Source organism: Portunus trituberculatus, chromosome 42, assembly GCF_017591435.1.
Source record: "Portunus trituberculatus isolate SZX2019 chromosome 42, ASM1759143v1, whole genome shotgun sequence".
In the NCBI taxonomy this organism is placed as follows: Eukaryota; Metazoa; Arthropoda; class Malacostraca; order Decapoda; family Portunidae; genus Portunus; species Portunus trituberculatus.
The window spans coordinates 12,029,766-12,046,382 of NC_059296.1; the positions used below are offsets into that span (position 1 = coordinate 12,029,766).

A 16,617-nucleotide genomic window follows, 5' to 3' on the forward strand; every position below is an offset into this window, starting at 1 on the left:
ACACAAGCACACGAATTATAGTTGAAACTTCCAGATCTTTATCATATTCTGGTTATTATTAAATGGACATTCACAAGTTATGTTTCTACCATCGACCATACAAGTTCATGACGTAATATTTTGGTACTAATGGCATATCTCATATCATGGGATAAAGAAAAGTAGTGCAGGAGAAGTATTCATCGTAATAAGTAATGCAGTCTTATTTGTCACCAAATTAAATGGTGCTGGGGTTATATTCCTGGGTCAGAAAGTCTGTGGCTATCCTTCAGTTTTCACAACTATTAGTTCTTGTGGTGTAAGGGAGACTAGCTAGATGGGCAGCCCAAGCATAGCCGCTTTTTTCACCTTGTTTATAGCCATAAGCGGCCTCAAAGGAGAATTTTGTCCAAGGGAAGAAGAGGAAGCTGTAAGGTAATCTATGTAAAACTGTGACCTTGAATATGTTACATTTTTCATAACTAATGATTAATACATATATATTTTTTTAGGAAGTATTTCTCAGAAAAGAGGAGTAGCCACGCCCACCTCATCTCTTGGTATTATTTATTAGTTATTTTCTCATTTTTACATATATTTAGTCGTAGGTGTGGAATAAGCCTTGACATTGGCTCATAGAGCACACCTAAATACCTAGTATAAATTATGATGTAGTTAAGTACGGTACCATTTCTTACCTGGATGACCTTTCCCAAAGAGCCATTATAGTAGGAACATCAGATAAGGACTGGAAGGTCTAGCCAACCAATGCGCCAGCCTAACCAAACTCACAAACACGAGACTCAGTCAACTTAGATGTAGGCTGGAAAGTGCATTTATGGAACAAGATACATATGGTCTGGGATGATAATCATAAAGCTGGTTGCCAAGAGATTCTTTGAGAGTGACTTTGAAAGCAACAAAATATCTCTCTGCTCAACATCAGAGGGTAAAGAATTCCAAGGACCAATGACACTGACAGAAAAATAGTGGTGACAGCATTCTAAGGAACAATGGATATGGGCAAGTTTCATATAGTGGCCTCTAGTACCCAAAGCTGGAGCATAATGAAATAGTTTAGTTGGATCGAAAGGGGCAACACCATGCATTATTCTCTAACACTCAATCAGATCAGCTCTTAATAATCTTCCCTGGACAGAAAGGAGATCAAGTGCAGAAAGCCTGTCTGCATTGGATAGGTCCCCAAACCATCAATATTTCTAGTCCACCTTAACTGAACTAATTCAAGTAACTTTATGTTGCCAATGTAGCCAGAATTCCACACAAATGAGCTGAATCCAAGAAGAGGGCAGATGTGAGTGATATATCATAACATCATAAAATCCTATGATCAACATAGAGTTGACTTGAATAAGTTAGAAGCCATTCCACCTGCTTTGGAGGCCACAGAACGAATATGGTTAGCTATGAAATTTTTATATGGCCTCAGTCTGATGGTATTCTTTTTTTTGACAGGTACCTTCTGTATGATGTTAATTATGGAGAGGGCTTTAACCTGCGCCGGGATGTTTATGTCCGAATTGCAAACTTAGTTCGCAAGCTAAGTCAGGACCACAACTGGGTACTGGTAAGCAGTAGACTAAGAGCAGTCTGCAGACAGCTTGTTATCTGTGTTGAGAATTGAAATGGTGTTTATGAAAGTTTTGCTGATCAATGAGATAGATTTTTTTTTATTTACCCCATTGTTGCCCCATATAATATTTTAGCTAATCAGGGTGGCTGTGTCCCTCCCATATTGTCCACCCCTCCCTGAGAAATTGGGATACTAATCTAACCTAACAACCTAGCCTACCCAGGGGGCTACATCCCTGCTGGAATACTCCATAGAGATACTAATCTAACCTAACCTAACCTAGTCATTGGGCTACATCCCCTCTGGATACTCCTCAGGGATATTATTCAAACCTAACCTGACCTATCTTACAGGATCAGGTCTAGGAAATTCTTCTGAGAAATTCCCATATCTATTTTGAAAACTGAATTGTCTGCAGTAACTCATGGAGATCAAATTTCTTAGAATCCAATAAGGTATCCCAATATCACATTCCCATTGTTGAGTATGATGCTGTAAATAAAAAATAAAATTGAAGTTATTCATAAGTCCCAGCAGATCTTAGGTAATAGAATACATCCAATAAAACATCCTCCTCCCTGCTGCTTCCATCTTCCTCATTTACTTTCTTCTTAGGTAATGTCTGGTCCATATGTCATTGCTGGTCATAACACAGTTTTGTAAATCTTTCAGGTCCTTCCTCCCTGGGGGAGATTCTATCATTGGTTCAATACTCCTCCAGGAACATTCTTTCCTTGGAAGAGTTTCTTTGATGTTGGGAGTCTTCAGAAATGGATCAGAGTAATTGAATTTGAAGACTTTTTGAAAGGTATCCATAAAGAATAAGACTTCTTGTTTTGTAATGACGATACAAAATTGTCTGTAAACATGTAGTGCATGTTTTCATCTTTGAAATGATCTTTTATCTACCACATTCACTGTATTATGTTTATGCATGGCAATAATTCATAGTAGAATACATAAATAGTAACATCTCTTGAATCTTTCCATGAGAAGCTCATGGACCAAACGTGAATTCAGCTTACGTCCTACAACACTTTGAGGAGGGATGGACGGATGGCAAGTGGGAAGAAAAATATGAGGAGAGGCCATGTATTGGCAGACCCATATTTCAGTACAAGTATGTATGTGTTGATGTATGTACAATATAATGTATTTTTACTCATTCTTTTTATTTATTTTTTTTTTATGCGTATGTGTTTAGTATATATTACTCCCAAACACCTTACTACTTCTCTTTGTATTCTATAATCAGTGTAACAATTTTCTTGCTGTAAGTGTTTATATCCAGAATTTTTTTTTTTTTTTTTTTTTTAATTCCTGCATTTAGAATTCATGTTACTTGATTATAGGTAGTAATTTGTATAATACCCATCTTACATATTTATATTTCCCAAACTTATTGCACAACTACTGGATCATTTACCTGTATTTATTTTGATTTTCCAGAGATGAAGAGAGAATATGGGTGGGGCATCTCTGGGGCTCACAGGTGACATCACAGACCTTCTCCTGTGTGTCAGTCCAGGGCCATGCCTCAACTATCATTCCACTTCTTATGAAAGATGCCAGTAGTAGGTAAACTCAAATTATGATTTGGAAAATTAGAATTACATTCTGGAAAGTACCAATTTCACTGCTGAAAAATTTTTAATGGCACACTTGCTTGGAATTTCATGATGCTTTAGTCATGTAGCCTTTTGTATGTATGATTATTAGAGAACTCATGATTTATTATTATTCATCATTCATTATTCATTATTATTAATTATTTTAATACTTTATTTGGCAGAGTTTCTTTCCATAGAGTTTCAAACTTTATACAACTTCAGATCAATCTACATAGGAAGAGCAGAGACCATACTACACGATGAATATGGTGGTAAATGGTACTGGAAGGCACGGAGGAGCATGCGCTTTGCCACCCACCTGCAGAATGAGGCAGCCAAGTTCAGAGCAGCACATCTAGCCTCTGATGATGTCCAGGATGTTACACAGGTGGAATCAGATTGGAGAGATACAAAAGTAAGTTATAAGAAGTCCAAAATTGTATGGAGAATCAACCAGATTATTGTCACTTCTTAAATGTTGCTGTCAAACGTAAAGGGTTTCTGTAAATGAAAATATCCAACAAACATTTTTTAATATTTTTTTCATTCTAGAGACTCCTTATATTTCTTGACTTTAGCCACAGCGAAAAAGTGACAGAGGTGGTCCATATGTTGGTGTTCATCTTAGAAGAAATGATTTTGTTCAAGCTAGAGGGAAGGAGGTGCCAAGCTTGAAGAAGGCAGCTCAACAGATCAAGCATACTGTTAAAAAACTAAACTTAACATCTGCTTTCATTGCAACTGATGCCCCACATGAAGGTAAATTTTCCCATGTAAGATTACTTTGTCACATCTGTATAGTGACATTAAGGAAGAAGCATAAGTGTTGCTTAATTAAGTAGTCAAAAGGAATTACTAATTAAAACTTTAAAAAAATTGACTTTTCTTGTTTTGTGATAATGAAAGTAATTTCCTGCTCTTTACCCAGTGTCTTTTAGTTTCCTTTTTAACACAGAATCAATGTTACAGCCCATCAGGTGATTCGGTCAAAACCTGTTAACAAAACACCACAACAAAAACAATACAATAAGCGCGTTTCCTTTTGGCAAGGATGCAGGTGAAATAATTAGGACTCCTCGACGGGTCGAATCCTTATATTACACCCACATTCCCACCAAATGAGAATGGCTGTGATATAGGTACATATATGCTATATTATGCGAGACTAAATACATTATGCAACACTAAATACGACAAATAGCATGCGGGGTAAATACATATACGTCTGAAGGACAATGAACTTACGTGTTCGGGTCTATGGCACGTTACAAGGAGATGACGATGTTAATGTGTACTCTGTGATAGCTTGCTATGGACTGCGCTTTGGTGTGGCATGGCATGAGGCAGTGACCTCACCCGCTGACCTCACCGCTGACCCAGGAGTTCCCTGTCTATGGGACAGGACTCAGCACTTTCTACCTTTTAAACAACTTACAATCTCTCCCTTCATCTCTCTCTCTCTCTCTCTCTCTCTCTCTCTCTCTCTCTCTCTCTCTCTCTCTCTCTCTCTCTCTCTCTCTCTCTCTCTCTCTCTCTCTCTCTCTCTCTCTCTCTCTCTCTCTCTCTCTCTCTCTCTCTCTCTCTCTCTCTCTGCCAGACAGGCAATAACAATCAATATTAGAAAATTTTGTTGAGAAATATGTAATGCATGCCAATCCTTATTCTGTCAGTCAACCTACATTTTTTTTTATTTACACAAAAAATAGTAGTTAATAACCAGTCAGCTGAGTTATTGTTCGAAAAGATATATTACATCTATTCTCAAATTCCACAGTCCATTCTGATAACAGAATTTTTCAATTCTTGGAAATTCAGATATATTTTTAGTGTACTTATCAATAGAGCTTATTTGTTCCTTATTCTTACTTCAAATTCCCATGAACAATAGACTGATTGCTGCAGTGTATAGGTATTGAACATTTGATGAGATAAAGATTGAGGACCTCACATCTTCATTGTTTCATGTTTTCAGAATTTTTGCAGCTGGTAAATTTGCTTCCATCTGTCTCTCTCCATCGGTTTGTACCTGATAAAGACTTCCTGCAGCAGTGGGGTGATGGAGGGGCAGCCATTGTAGACCAGATCATATGCTCTCATGCCAGGTTAGTGCCCTTCAGCCAACAAACAACTTTGTAATCTCTTCTCTGCTGGAAGTGATAGGAACACAGTAACTTGATCAGCCAGGTAATCCTTAACAGTCAATCTCCAGTTCATATTGTTTAGATATGAATTTTTTTTTTCATGGCTGATGTTATTTTATTTAAAACATACTTTGATGTTTTTTTTTTTTTCAAAGGTACTTTGTTGGCTCTTATGAATCCACATTTTCCTTTCGGATACAAGAGGAACGAGAGATTCTTGGATTTACTGAAGAGACCACCTTCAACAGGTTATGTGGATCAAGCTCCAAGTGTGAGCAGCCAGCCAAGTGGAGGATAATGTATTAGACCTTTATTTCATTGGTCTAGATATGGTAGATATTCTCATGAAATGCCTTTAGGGAGCAAAACTATGTGAACCCAACTTATAGCATATTTTCTTAGTAGTTAAATGGCTCTAGGCTGTAAACAAAAGAAAAATAAGAGGCCAGTTATCAACACTCCTGAGTGGCATTTTAGAAGACAGGTTCCTTATTTATTTTGGTCAGTTTCATCTGATGATAACTTGCCTTCCCAGTTCCTTGCTGCCAATATCTTTCCTCAGGATCCTGTGCCATATCTTTTTTTAATCTTTTCATTGGTATTCTTATCGTGTTCCTCAAATGATATGCTTCACTCTGTCATTTTCCTTCTTTCCATGTGATCATATGTTTGATTTGTTTTTTTTAGTTCCTCACATGTTGAAGCACCTGTTACAGCAATACTGCATGCTTATCTCAACATGCTCTTGTCACCAAAGTCCAGCCACTTGGTATTATCTTTATTAGTTATTAGAACGTTTGAACTCTCTGTCTGAGTATTAGAGCATAATCACCCATGGCCTTGGTGCTCAACTTTCTTTCTCTCACCCTACTCTGTCCATCTCTGTATTGTAAGAATTAACCAGTATTCATAATCATTTCTTCCTTCCTCTACTAAACTCACTGCCTACCTCTGTATTTCCTCTTCCTATGACAGAGTTCTTTCAAGAGAAAGGTTTCAGCTTATTTTCTTGGATATTTCTGTTTCAGTATGTGTGTGTGTGGGTGTGTGTGTGTGTGTGTGTGTGTGTGTGTGTGTGTGTGTGTGTGTGTGTGTGTGTATTTGTAATTCACCTCGGTCACCTGCTGGTCACCCAGCCAGTCTTCCCCATTACGGAGTGACCTCAGAGCTCATAGACTGATCTTCGGGTAGGACTGAGACCACATCAACACACAACACACACCGGGAAAGCGAGGCCACAACCTCTCGAGTTACATCCCGTACCTATTTACTGCTAGGTGAACAGGAGCCACACATAAAGAGGCTTGCCCATTTGCCTCGCCGCTTACCAGGACTCGAACCCGGCCCTCTCGATTGTGAGTCAAGCGTGCTAACCACTACACTACGCGGTGTGTGTATAATTCACCTCGGTCGCCTGCTGGTCACCCAGCCAGTCTTCCCCATTACGGAGCGAGCTCAAAGCTTATAGACCAATCTTCGGCTAGGACTGAGACCACGACACACTCCACATACCGGGAAAGCGAGGCCACAACCCCTCAAGTTACATCCCGTACCTAATTACTGCTAGGTGAACAGGGGCTACACATTAAAAGGCTTGCCCATTTGCCTTGCCGCTTTCCAGGACTCGAACCCAGGCCTCTCGATTGTGAGTCAAGCGTGCTAACCACTACACTACACGATGTGTGTGTGTGTGTGTGTGTGTGTGTGTGTGTGTGTGTTTATTATATGAGTATATGGTATACATCCATACAAATTTCAAATTCTTCAGATAAATTTTGAGAATTCATCTTCAAATTTCATGAAAATTCTTTATTTTTTTCCAAAATGACTGTATACAAATATTTTTACATATATATATATATATATATATATATATATATATATATATATATATATATATATATATATATATATATAGAGAGAGAGAGAGAGAGAGAGAGAGAGAGAGAGAGAGAGAGAGAGAGAGAGACAAATATGCTTCCCTTGTTTCTAATAGGTCAAACATCATTGTTATGCAAGAAGTGCTAAATATAATTAAATAAAAACTGAAGGAAAAGATTATTAATATTTCTTATAAATATTTTCTGACCTTACACAGGTTATTATTGTCATTAAAAATAATATTATTATTATCATTATTATTTTTGTTGTAATTGATTCTTGACTATTGACACATCTAAGGGATGCAAATTTGGAAATTCTAAAATATCAAGATTTTAATTATAATTTTGTTGCAGTTCAACAAAGTCTTGCCTATCTACCATTTATCAAGAAAATGGGAGAATACTTTTTTTTCAAAGCTTAAACTGATGTTCTTATATCAAATAAAGCAGCTTTTAAATGTCTGTAGTCTTTTTACCAGTCATCTGATTTTCATTCAGCATCGATTGGTTCTCTCATATTGACCTTTGGTTTGGTGGTGGTAGACAAGTGTCACAAGGTGCTTTACTCCAAAGATTGAAAAGATCTCTTCATTTTATCTACTACTGAATTTCTTTCCCTAATCAGTTATAATTTTCTCTAGAGGGATCAAAATGTAGTACTATACAGTACATCACTAACAGATCAGTTGATTTTGAAGGCAATGGAAATTACTATGAATTTGGACCATAAGTTATTTTGTAAAAGTAATGATGTAACTACTATTGCCTCCTTGGTATTCTTTGAAGAGGCCTACCAAGTCAGGTGAGGTAAAGATATTTTAATTGTTGTGGAATTGATTGGTGTATGTGGTCAAAACTCCTTAAAACATTCAAAATCGGGGCCGCCGTGGTACAGTGGATCCGTGCGTGCTTTGGGATCCGAGGGGTCTCCAAGCGCACGGGTTCGAATCCTGTCTACGGTCTGAGTGTAGGTTGGGCTTCCTCACTCGGGGCAACGGTTTCCTAGCGGGTGGGCTTTGAAATAGGAGGTGCCCTTAATAAGTATTCCTTTAGCCCATAAATTCCCGTGAAAAGCCCACATGGTTTAAAAAAAAAAAAATCTAAAAAATATCCACAGAACATACCCTAAGGAAAAGGACTGAAAACACACCCAAAGAGAGAGAGAGAGAGAGAGAGCATGTTATATATAATGAGTGTTTATATGGAAGCGTGGTGGTAAAGTGTCAGTGATAATTAGAATGATAATGATGATAATAATAATAATAATAAAATATATACATATAATAATATATATACATACATATATATATATATATATATATATATATATATATATATATATATATATATATATATAGAGAGAGAGAGAGAGAGAGTACGTACTACAGGCCTAAATATATATGCTATACTTAGGTTTATATTGCCTCAATAGGAACAAATTATGTGAAAAGAAATTGTTGTGATATAAAAAAGAATTTTTAATTGAATAAATTTCAATTGAATATTTTGTTGTTATTTTTTTCCGTCACTTTCTCAGGGCCGCGACGAGGCACAGCTGTAGCCTGGCAGGACTGGAGAGTGCGAGGCTCCAGATTGAGGCCGACCTAGGATGTACTGAGCCTCTCACGAGTGACTGCATCCTCGTCATGTGTTGTGTGACTCAAACACCCCCGGAGTGAAGGAAACCAGGAAGGGGGAAGGGCGAGACAAGGTGCCATCTGGTGCCCTGTGTGTTGGTGGTGGTTCTGGCACCTTGACCCTGGCTGGCCCTGAGAGACTTTCTCAGGTGTATTTTATCACAATGGCGTACAAACTTGGTCTTGATGGTCAGGTAAAGGATCTGAAATTGGGGGAGACCTTCAATAAGAGTTATAAGGATGGAGCATTCCACACCATTCGCTGTGAGTACCAAGCTCTTACTCTGGAGGTTTCAGAAGTGCCCTTCAGGGTCTGCTGGAGAAAGTGCTTTTTTTTCCTTCTTCTTCTTCTTCTTCTTTCCTTCTTCTTTTCTTGAGAAGATACCACCCTACTGATACTGAAGCTCTGGTAAGTTATATCTGCCCCTCTCTCTCTCTCTCTCTCTCTCTCTCTCTCTCTCTCTCTCAAAATTTCTCGACTGTATCTCAACCTTTTTCATTTAGGTATTTATTTTTTCTTATTCTCTTTATGGGAGAAATCACACACACACACACACACACACACACACACACACACACACACACACACACACACACACACAAATCTGATTAACTTATAAAACAATAAGAAAATGCACCACCAAGAAAAAAGAAAAGCTTCATAGTTCTGAAGCAAATAGCAGTACAAGTTTTAATGCCAAAGAAATAAAACTTCACTAAAAACAATCATGTTACATAAATATCTGAAATGAGAAGAGGATTTAATTGAGTATATCACAGAGGGAGAAATTGTGGTTCAAGTTAGAATTACCAATAGTTAGTTAATTGCTATTTTGGCATGAGGGAGCAATTCATATTTCTTTCAAAATTCTACCAGTTTTTATATTGTACTCCTGAATTTACACGTGTTATAGGTTTCTGGTTCGTTACCAAGCCACCGATAATTTTCCCAAAATTTGGTCAAGGAGGATTTAAGATAAGTGTAATAGTGAAAAAGAGAAAGGAAGACGAACCCAGTGATAAAAAGCAGTCTGAGTGAAAGGCAAACTATTTCTGCAGAAGTATAAGTGAACTAATGCTTAATCTACCAACTACAGCTCCTTTCTGGCTCCAGCTTGCATACAGGAAAGACCTCCCTGCTGTGTTAAGTAACGTTGTCTTCCTAGTGCTCCGAACAATCCAGTAGACACAGGAAGTGGGCATGGAGGGCATAAACACAATGGCAGTTGGACATGAGAAGTGATGAGCCTTCTATCTACCCAAGTACATCTAATGACAAAAATAAGGACTTGCAGAAGCAGTAGTCATGGCAGCAGCTAAACCCCCAGACATGGTCTTAACCATCACTGTCTCGTTTAGCCTCTTGATCATCTGCTGGGGTGATAGCCACTACCTCCTGCCTCTGAGATACCACTGCCAGCTCATGGAGCCGCTTCATTCTCACTGTTGGAGTGACACCCACCATCTGCTTGTAGGATACCACTTTTGCCTCATGGGGACCACTTGACACATGCCATCTCTTTGTGGAATGCCAAAACCAGCTTGGTATCAAGGATCCAAGTGCATCTCTCCACCCATCATTTGCCAACTCACAGTGAAGCAATAGCAGGATTCCCACATTTCCTGCTAGGTTAGTTGTTCTCCCGTTCCTGGTCGCCATCCAGGTGGGGAGGAAGGGAATAGTTAGGTAGGGTCATACCTATTTGACAAACTGGCATGTAAGGCTAGTGCCAGGTTATAAGTGTGTACCTAAAGTTAGGCAGACACACGATGGCTAAGTATCTATCAGTACAAACCTATATTTAACTAGAAAGAATATTTAGCCAGAATATGGATGTAATGTCCACCAGGATGATAGATGATTGAAAAGGAGCTAGAGTTTCACTTAAAAAAAAAAAAAAAAAAGAGCAGATATGTTGGTTGGCCACTTGTTAAAACTTGTCTGACCTGCTTGTCAAGCATATTGATATCAGTTTTGTTTTGAGTGTGTCCATCCAATCCAGATACTCATCCACTCATCATGGTAGATTGTTAGTTTAGATAGTTAGTTAGCTTCTGTGGCCCAGGGATCAGTGTATTATATATAGATCATTTGTCAACCATTAAATATTCTCAGTTAAGTGAATAAAGTTAGAAGATAAAAGTGTATTTGCGCCACCATCAGTAGTTGTTCAGTGAAGTTTTTTCATATCCTCACAAATTTTCTGTGCATTGCTGTGCATTTTTCTCTCTCTTTCTCTCCCTGGCTATCCTGTTAAGTTTTCTGTTACCATTACTTTGTCTTACAATATTAATTATCATCTGCAGTTTCACCAACCATACTTATTTGCAGGAAGTAAATAGTGTAATATCCCTTGGTAATTCTAGAAGGCACTAGCCAAGCTCATTAACAGAGTTAGAAATTCCAAGAAGGATAAAGATAAATTTTATTGGCAAAAGAAAAAAAATCCCATGGTCCTTGGTCTTCAAAGTATGAAGTTTGTGTCAGAAAAAGAACATCCCACTAACATGTACATTATGTAATAGTATAAATGTTATTTTGCATAATAGGCTTCCATTGGTGTTTCACTTTTTATTTGCAAGTCAAGTATTTAAATGATACAGACAATTATTCCACTTGATCAGAAAGGAAAAAAAAAAATGCAATATCACATGAGCTGCTTCATATAAGACTTTGTGACCCCTTCAACAAATAGACATACTTGTTGTCCTCCACAGATGACTTCAAACCAGCCAGTGTTGACAAACAGAAGATGGGAACAGTAGAGGTGGAAGGCAACCACCAGGTGACAGTAACAGTGCCTCATGTGGAGGGTTCTGGTACCAATCAGACAGTGTTCAAGGGGAACCATAAGCCTGTTGCCAAGGAGTGTATCCTAATTATTGATCATGTCACAGGAGAGATTGTGCTGGAGCGCATTTCTCAGGCTATTAGTGTTAAGACAACAAGGTATGTGGAACCATACTAAATTCTGGGTGATGAGCCATTTTTTTGTAGGGATTGATAAAAGTGCTAGTGTGCCATATACCACTGCTTTATTCACTTTGTAGATCAAGCTCAGGATGTGTTACATGAAGATCTTTACACCTTAATTTTCTTCATCAGACCTGAGGGAAGTAGTAGAATTCCAGCCCAACGTCCCACAACACCTTTGGATCCTCCTTCACGGAAAAATTCCCCACCCCCAAAGTGTTCCCCCTCTCACCCACCGTCACGGGGCTCTGCAAATCCCCTGCCACGACCATCCCCCTCCCATGGCAAGCATTCCCCATCAGCCAAAACTTCACCTCATGCAAGATCACCTGCATCTAGCAAAAGCCCTAACTATTCAATGCCTAGTCTGTCGGAGTTGAATAGTGATTGCCCGGACAGAAAGGTAACTACATATCCGTTATTTCTTTTTCAACAAAAACATGCCTACAACATAAGCCATTTAATTTTGCTATCAGTACCCTAAGATGGTGATGTTGCTAGGACTGATCAAGAGGGTATATTCCAGATATTTCCATCATATTAAGTGTGTGCAAGTAAAGAAATTAAAATCATTCAACTGAAAATGCAGGAACTCCTTGCAAATTATATATTCTTAGTATTCTCTGGTATTTTCTAATTAAACCAAATATATTTGCATTCTTGAGATTTGCATCCATTTCCTGCCTTATTAATTTTATGCTCTACTTGACTTTATTTCATCCTGGGCAACATGCATCACTACATATTAGTTATGGAACTTTGTCCTTTTCAAGCAGCCTATGTTTGATAATTGGATTCATTCTTATACCAGCTGCCATCCTTGTATACTTAATTATTTATATTAACTGAATCCTATTCCATTATCTGCCATCAGTATTCACTACTCTTAAACTTAAACCTCTACCAAATATTCTTACATTTTGTCTTACAACACTAACCACGTCATTAAATAACCAACAAGACAGTGTACATCCATATTGAAAAATTAATTGAATTACCAATTTACCTATTTATTTATTTTACTTTAACAGGAAGTTTCTGAGTCTTCAAGTGATTCAGATTCCAACAGTAGTTCCTCATCAGGTAGTGATTCAGATTCTGATTCTGAGCCTGAACAAGATACAGTCTCCAAGAAAACTAATGGTCATGGTGAGTACCTCATTACTATTATTGCTATGTTTCTTGTCCTTCACATTATCATCAAATATGAGAGTAAAAGTATGCAAATAAAATATCTTAAAAATTGTATTTTAAAAACTATACATATCAAGAAAATAACCGTCATGCTGTACATGTGATGTGTTTCATCTTCATTGTTGGCTTCAGATACAACACTTAACACATTTTTTCTCTCTTGGCTTCTTTGCTCATGGTTAAATGTTCTGTTTCAGGTACCATTGCAGGTAGAGACAACATGCATAATGGAAGTGATCTTAATGATGACTTAGAATTGTCTTCTGAAGACAGTGACTGATAGAAAAGTTCATGAGTGCTGTTGTCTTGGTGTTCACTCATATACTGTCACATGAGCCTTCTTTATATTAAAATTCAGATCAAGCTATGCTCATCTAGTTTAGAATAAAGTCAATAAATCAGATTTTTCAGAATCACAGTTATTTTTTAGCTCAATATTAAAAAGCTATTATCAGACACATTATGAATATGATTACTACAGGAAATCCATCTGAATGTCACACACACACACACACACACACACACACACACACACACACACAATATTCTGGTAAATGTTTTTATGACATTGGTGAAATTTTATTTCCTTGATTTAGAAAACATAATTTCCTGTGCCTCTTAAAATAAAATATTATTAAGGTTCAGGAATCAAGTTACCAAAGTAGCAACAAACACAGATTGATTCAATGATGTTCTAGTGATAAGAGGAATTGGGATTAGAATACCATTTTCAGTATCAGTTTTTCATGAAGTGCATGTTTCTCCTACTCAGTCAAATAGAAGGGGGAACTTTCAATTATAACAAAGACCTCCAAAGAAGTGACTGTTTTAAGGTCACTTTGGGAGTGTTCATACAGTCATCTCAGTAGTAGTTGTTCTTACTGATGACTTAATAATAAAATAAAGAAAATTTTTATTTTTTTTTTATTTTTAACCTTTTCACTGTAGCAGAGGTTAAGAAAACTGCTACTGTATTCCCTGTATAGCATAAGCAAGGACAAACCAGGATGGAACAAGGGGCCTAAGAAGCACTTTCTCTGTAATGTATACTATGAAAAGACAGTTTTGCAGTACACAGCTACTTGTGTATTTATGAACATTAACCTAGAAAATCCAAGGAAATCTTCCATAATGTATAATGTATCAAGTTCATAGTTACATGTTTTTTTTTTATTAGTTTCAAAAGCACAACATAAAATGTGCTATGAATAATTTAGTTAGTGCTAAGATGAAAGATCAAGAAAGAATCAACAAACAAGTCATTACACCTATGCTCTCTCTCTCTCTCTCTCTCTCTCTCTCTCTCTCTCTCTCTCTCTCTCTCTCTCTCTCTCTCTCTTTGGGGAAAACAAAGTACAAGAAGAAGATGCATCTTTGTTGGTTACTCTATCCATCATCCCTCACTCCATCTCATCACAGCCATGAGGAAAGGTTACTGTGCACTGTGGGATCACAGCTACCATTCAATCAGAACTTAAGTTTCCCACAAAAAATTATGATGAAAATTAATGAAAATAATAATGATGAATAAGAAAAATTAAAACAGCTACATTACAAAAAACTTGCATAAAAATTTTTCTGATCAATGTAGTCTACAGCATCGAAGAATAAAAGTAAAGTATTGTCACTAGCATGTCTATTCATAAATTTTTTGATTCCTGTCAAAGAATACTGAAGTGTTCATCTCACCTAAATGTTTTTGAATTATGTGAAGTATAGGATAATATTCTAATATACCATTAGTGTATATCATGTATATTTCAATGATCATTACTTGTAAGTTTATATATATTTTCAATCGTTACTGCTAACTACACTTTTCTTTCCTTCCCATCGATACAACTTCAATGACTCCTGAGCAACTTTAATTTTGAGTTTAATGTTGCGTTGTCTCCTCTGACTGGGTGTGGTGTTCATAAAGGTTACACGCATACTTCAGCATTTCATCCACAAACCTCTTATGATGCATATCAGTAACTCGCACCAAACTTCCTGTTGTGTCCTGCAAAACAAGAACAGTTATTACAATTAAATAGTGAAAATAGAGTAGATCTGCCATTTTCACAGTATGTAAATGTAAAAAAAACACCAGAAAAGGATGTTCTGCCACAGTTCCTGTTTACCTCTTGTGTCTACTTTTAGTGCTCATTCATGAATAATCGAAATCATTGTCATCAGCTCTTGCAGACAGCAGCTTTTCTCCATCTTCTATGAGTTGTGTGTTAAATTCTTTCTACAAATTCCTCAATTTCACTTTCTAATCTTTAGTCTGATCTGTACCAACTATGTAATGGAGAGCAAGTTAATTCATCTTGTACATAAAGTTTTCTATTTTTAACAGTCCTTATGATTGATGTTATCTTTCATTTTTAAGAATATTTTCTGTGTTCTCTTTGTTATTCATCTACTTGCTTCTGCATGTTGATATGCCAGTTGCTCCTTTAAGGAGGTATACTGGTGTTGATCACTTACCTTAAACATAAGATCTTTATGTGAGAAATATGTGTAGAATAGTCTGAAGAATGAGCGGGAATGTCCAAACATCTTAGATGCCTTCAAAAATAGATGGCGCATGTTCTCCTTCCTTGCTCTTGATTCAGACTGGCGAGTCACAAGCTTGAAAGTGGAAAGTTTAATTACATATATCTAAAACCTACTTTGCTTAGTGCAATTTGATTCTTGAATCTTTAGAAATTCATTGTTAAGAATTTGAAAAACAATTTGATGATGATCTCAAGCTGAAGGACCTTACCATGTTGCCTGGTATTCTTCCTAGGTTACATTCTTGAACACTCCAGCTACTGAGAGACATAACTTGAGCTTCACAGAGAAGCTCAAAATTTTCTGGATTAAGGTCTTTGATGTCATCATCCCAGTTACCTGTTACAAAATCAAAGCTTTATATATGCAGCAGTTCATATTGAAATTATAATATACATATTTCAATAATAATGGTAATTCTTATATAAAAGTATATACAGGTGAGACAAGGAGATGAAGGAATTGTCAACAGAGTGCTGATTTATTAAATGGACTATGTCCTACAATGCAACAGGAAGATCGTTGAATGTCGGACTTGAACATTGTCTGCAGAAGGTTCAAGTTTACTACTCTTTATCTGATCAGGTTACATGGAAAATTAATGAATCTATGAAGGTGTCACAAAGGTATAGCAAGAGTAAATCATTCTGTTGTCAGCTACTAATGCAGACTGATATACTTGCCCAACTGACCGACCCACTTGCTTTCCACCTTTGATACCTACTGAATATGTACTGATTTGACTTTAGTCATAAAGAATGTTAGCATATATGTGTGTGTGTGGGAAAGGGATGGCAGGTTCTTTTCCTTTTTCTAGGTGATTCTCTCTTTCTCTCTCTCTCTCTCTCTCTCTCTCTCTCTCTCTCTCTCTCTCTCTCTCTCTCTCTCTCTCTCTCTCTCTCTCTCTCTCTCTCTCTCTCTCTCTCTCTCTCTCTCTCTCTCTATGCAAGAGGGAATGCTGCCAAGGGCAACAAAATGTTAGAAAAAAAAAAAAAAAAAAAAAAAAAAAAAAAGGCTCACTGAAACTGCAGGTTCCCTAAGAGGTCTAGAGTCATCCAAAAGCA

The 16,617-nt window shown here is 37.1% G+C and overlaps 3 protein-coding genes across 5 annotated transcripts in view; 2 read left to right on the forward strand and 1 right to left on the reverse strand.

Annotated features, from left to right (window-relative positions):
* The first annotated feature begins 5 nt into the window (after nucleotides 1-5).
* Nucleotides 6-6,409, forward strand: LOC123517673 (GDP-fucose protein O-fucosyltransferase 2-like). Of its 3 annotated transcripts, none has more exons than XM_045277998.1 (9): nucleotides 6-414; nucleotides 1,456-1,567; nucleotides 2,246-2,381; nucleotides 2,570-2,693; nucleotides 3,023-3,151; nucleotides 3,406-3,598; nucleotides 3,762-3,942; nucleotides 5,156-5,285; nucleotides 5,480-6,409. In XM_045277998.1, exons 1-9 carry the CDS (start codon nucleotides 317-319, stop codon nucleotides 5,628-5,630), a joined length of 1,254 nt encoding a protein of 417 aa, XP_045133933.1. In that variant the 5' UTR covers nucleotides 6-316; the 3' UTR covers nucleotides 5,631-6,409. The 3 variants fall into 3 exon arrangements, with proteins under 3 accessions (XP_045133933.1, XP_045133931.1, XP_045133934.1); XM_045277996.1 differs by having other exon boundaries at nucleotides 128-414; nucleotides 2,567-2,693; XM_045277999.1 differs by having other exon boundaries at nucleotides 128-414; nucleotides 1,456-1,561; nucleotides 2,567-2,693.
* Nucleotides 6,410-8,728: 2,319 nt separating this feature from the next.
* LOC123517675 (ELL-associated factor 1-like) lies at nucleotides 8,729-13,926 on the forward strand. The gene is made up of 5 exons (XM_045278004.1): nucleotides 8,729-9,108; nucleotides 11,563-11,794; nucleotides 11,951-12,221; nucleotides 12,850-12,967; nucleotides 13,210-13,926. Exons 1-5 carry the CDS (start codon nucleotides 9,009-9,011, stop codon nucleotides 13,290-13,292), a joined length of 804 nt encoding a protein of 267 aa, XP_045133939.1. The 5' UTR covers nucleotides 8,729-9,008; the 3' UTR covers nucleotides 13,293-13,926.
* The window catches only part of LOC123517672 (transferrin-like), a 35,396-nt gene continuing 31,824 nt past the window's right edge, over nucleotides 13,046-16,617 (reverse strand). Inside the window, exons 26-28 of the mRNA XM_045277995.1 lie at nucleotides 15,765-15,892; nucleotides 15,485-15,628; nucleotides 13,046-15,014 (exon numbers count right to left, since the gene is read on the reverse strand). Coding sequence (XP_045133930.1) covers nucleotides 14,889-15,014; nucleotides 15,485-15,628; nucleotides 15,765-15,892 — 398 coding nt within the window. The 3' untranslated portion in view covers nucleotides 13,046-14,888. The remainder of the gene's footprint in view (nucleotides 15,015-15,484; nucleotides 15,629-15,764; nucleotides 15,893-16,617) is intronic.

Excerpts from the sequence above, each read along its gene's own strand:
- LOC123517675 (XM_045278004.1), top strand. The coding sequence starts at position 9,009 with ATGGCGTACAAACTTGGTCTTGATGGTCAGGTAAAGGATCTGAAATTG. Across the intron at positions 11,795-11,950 it reads ATTAGTGTTAAGACAACAAG|ACCTGAGGGAAGTAGTAGAA; the intron begins GTATGTGGAACC and ends TTTCTTCATCAG. Across the intron at positions 12,968-13,209 it reads CAAGAAAACTAATGGTCATG|GTACCATTGCAGGTAGAGAC; the intron begins GTGAGTACCTCA and ends GTTCTGTTTCAG.
- LOC123517673 (XM_045277996.1), top strand. The coding sequence starts at position 317 with ATGGGCAGCCCAAGCATAGCCGCTTTTTTCACCTTGTTTATAGCCATA. Across the intron at positions 2,694-3,022 it reads AGACCCATATTTCAGTACAA|AGATGAAGAGAGAATATGGG; the intron begins GTATGTATGTGT and ends TTGATTTTCCAG. Across the intron at positions 5,286-5,479 it reads ATCATATGCTCTCATGCCAG|GTACTTTGTTGGCTCTTATG; the intron begins GTTAGTGCCCTT and ends TTTTTTTCAAAG.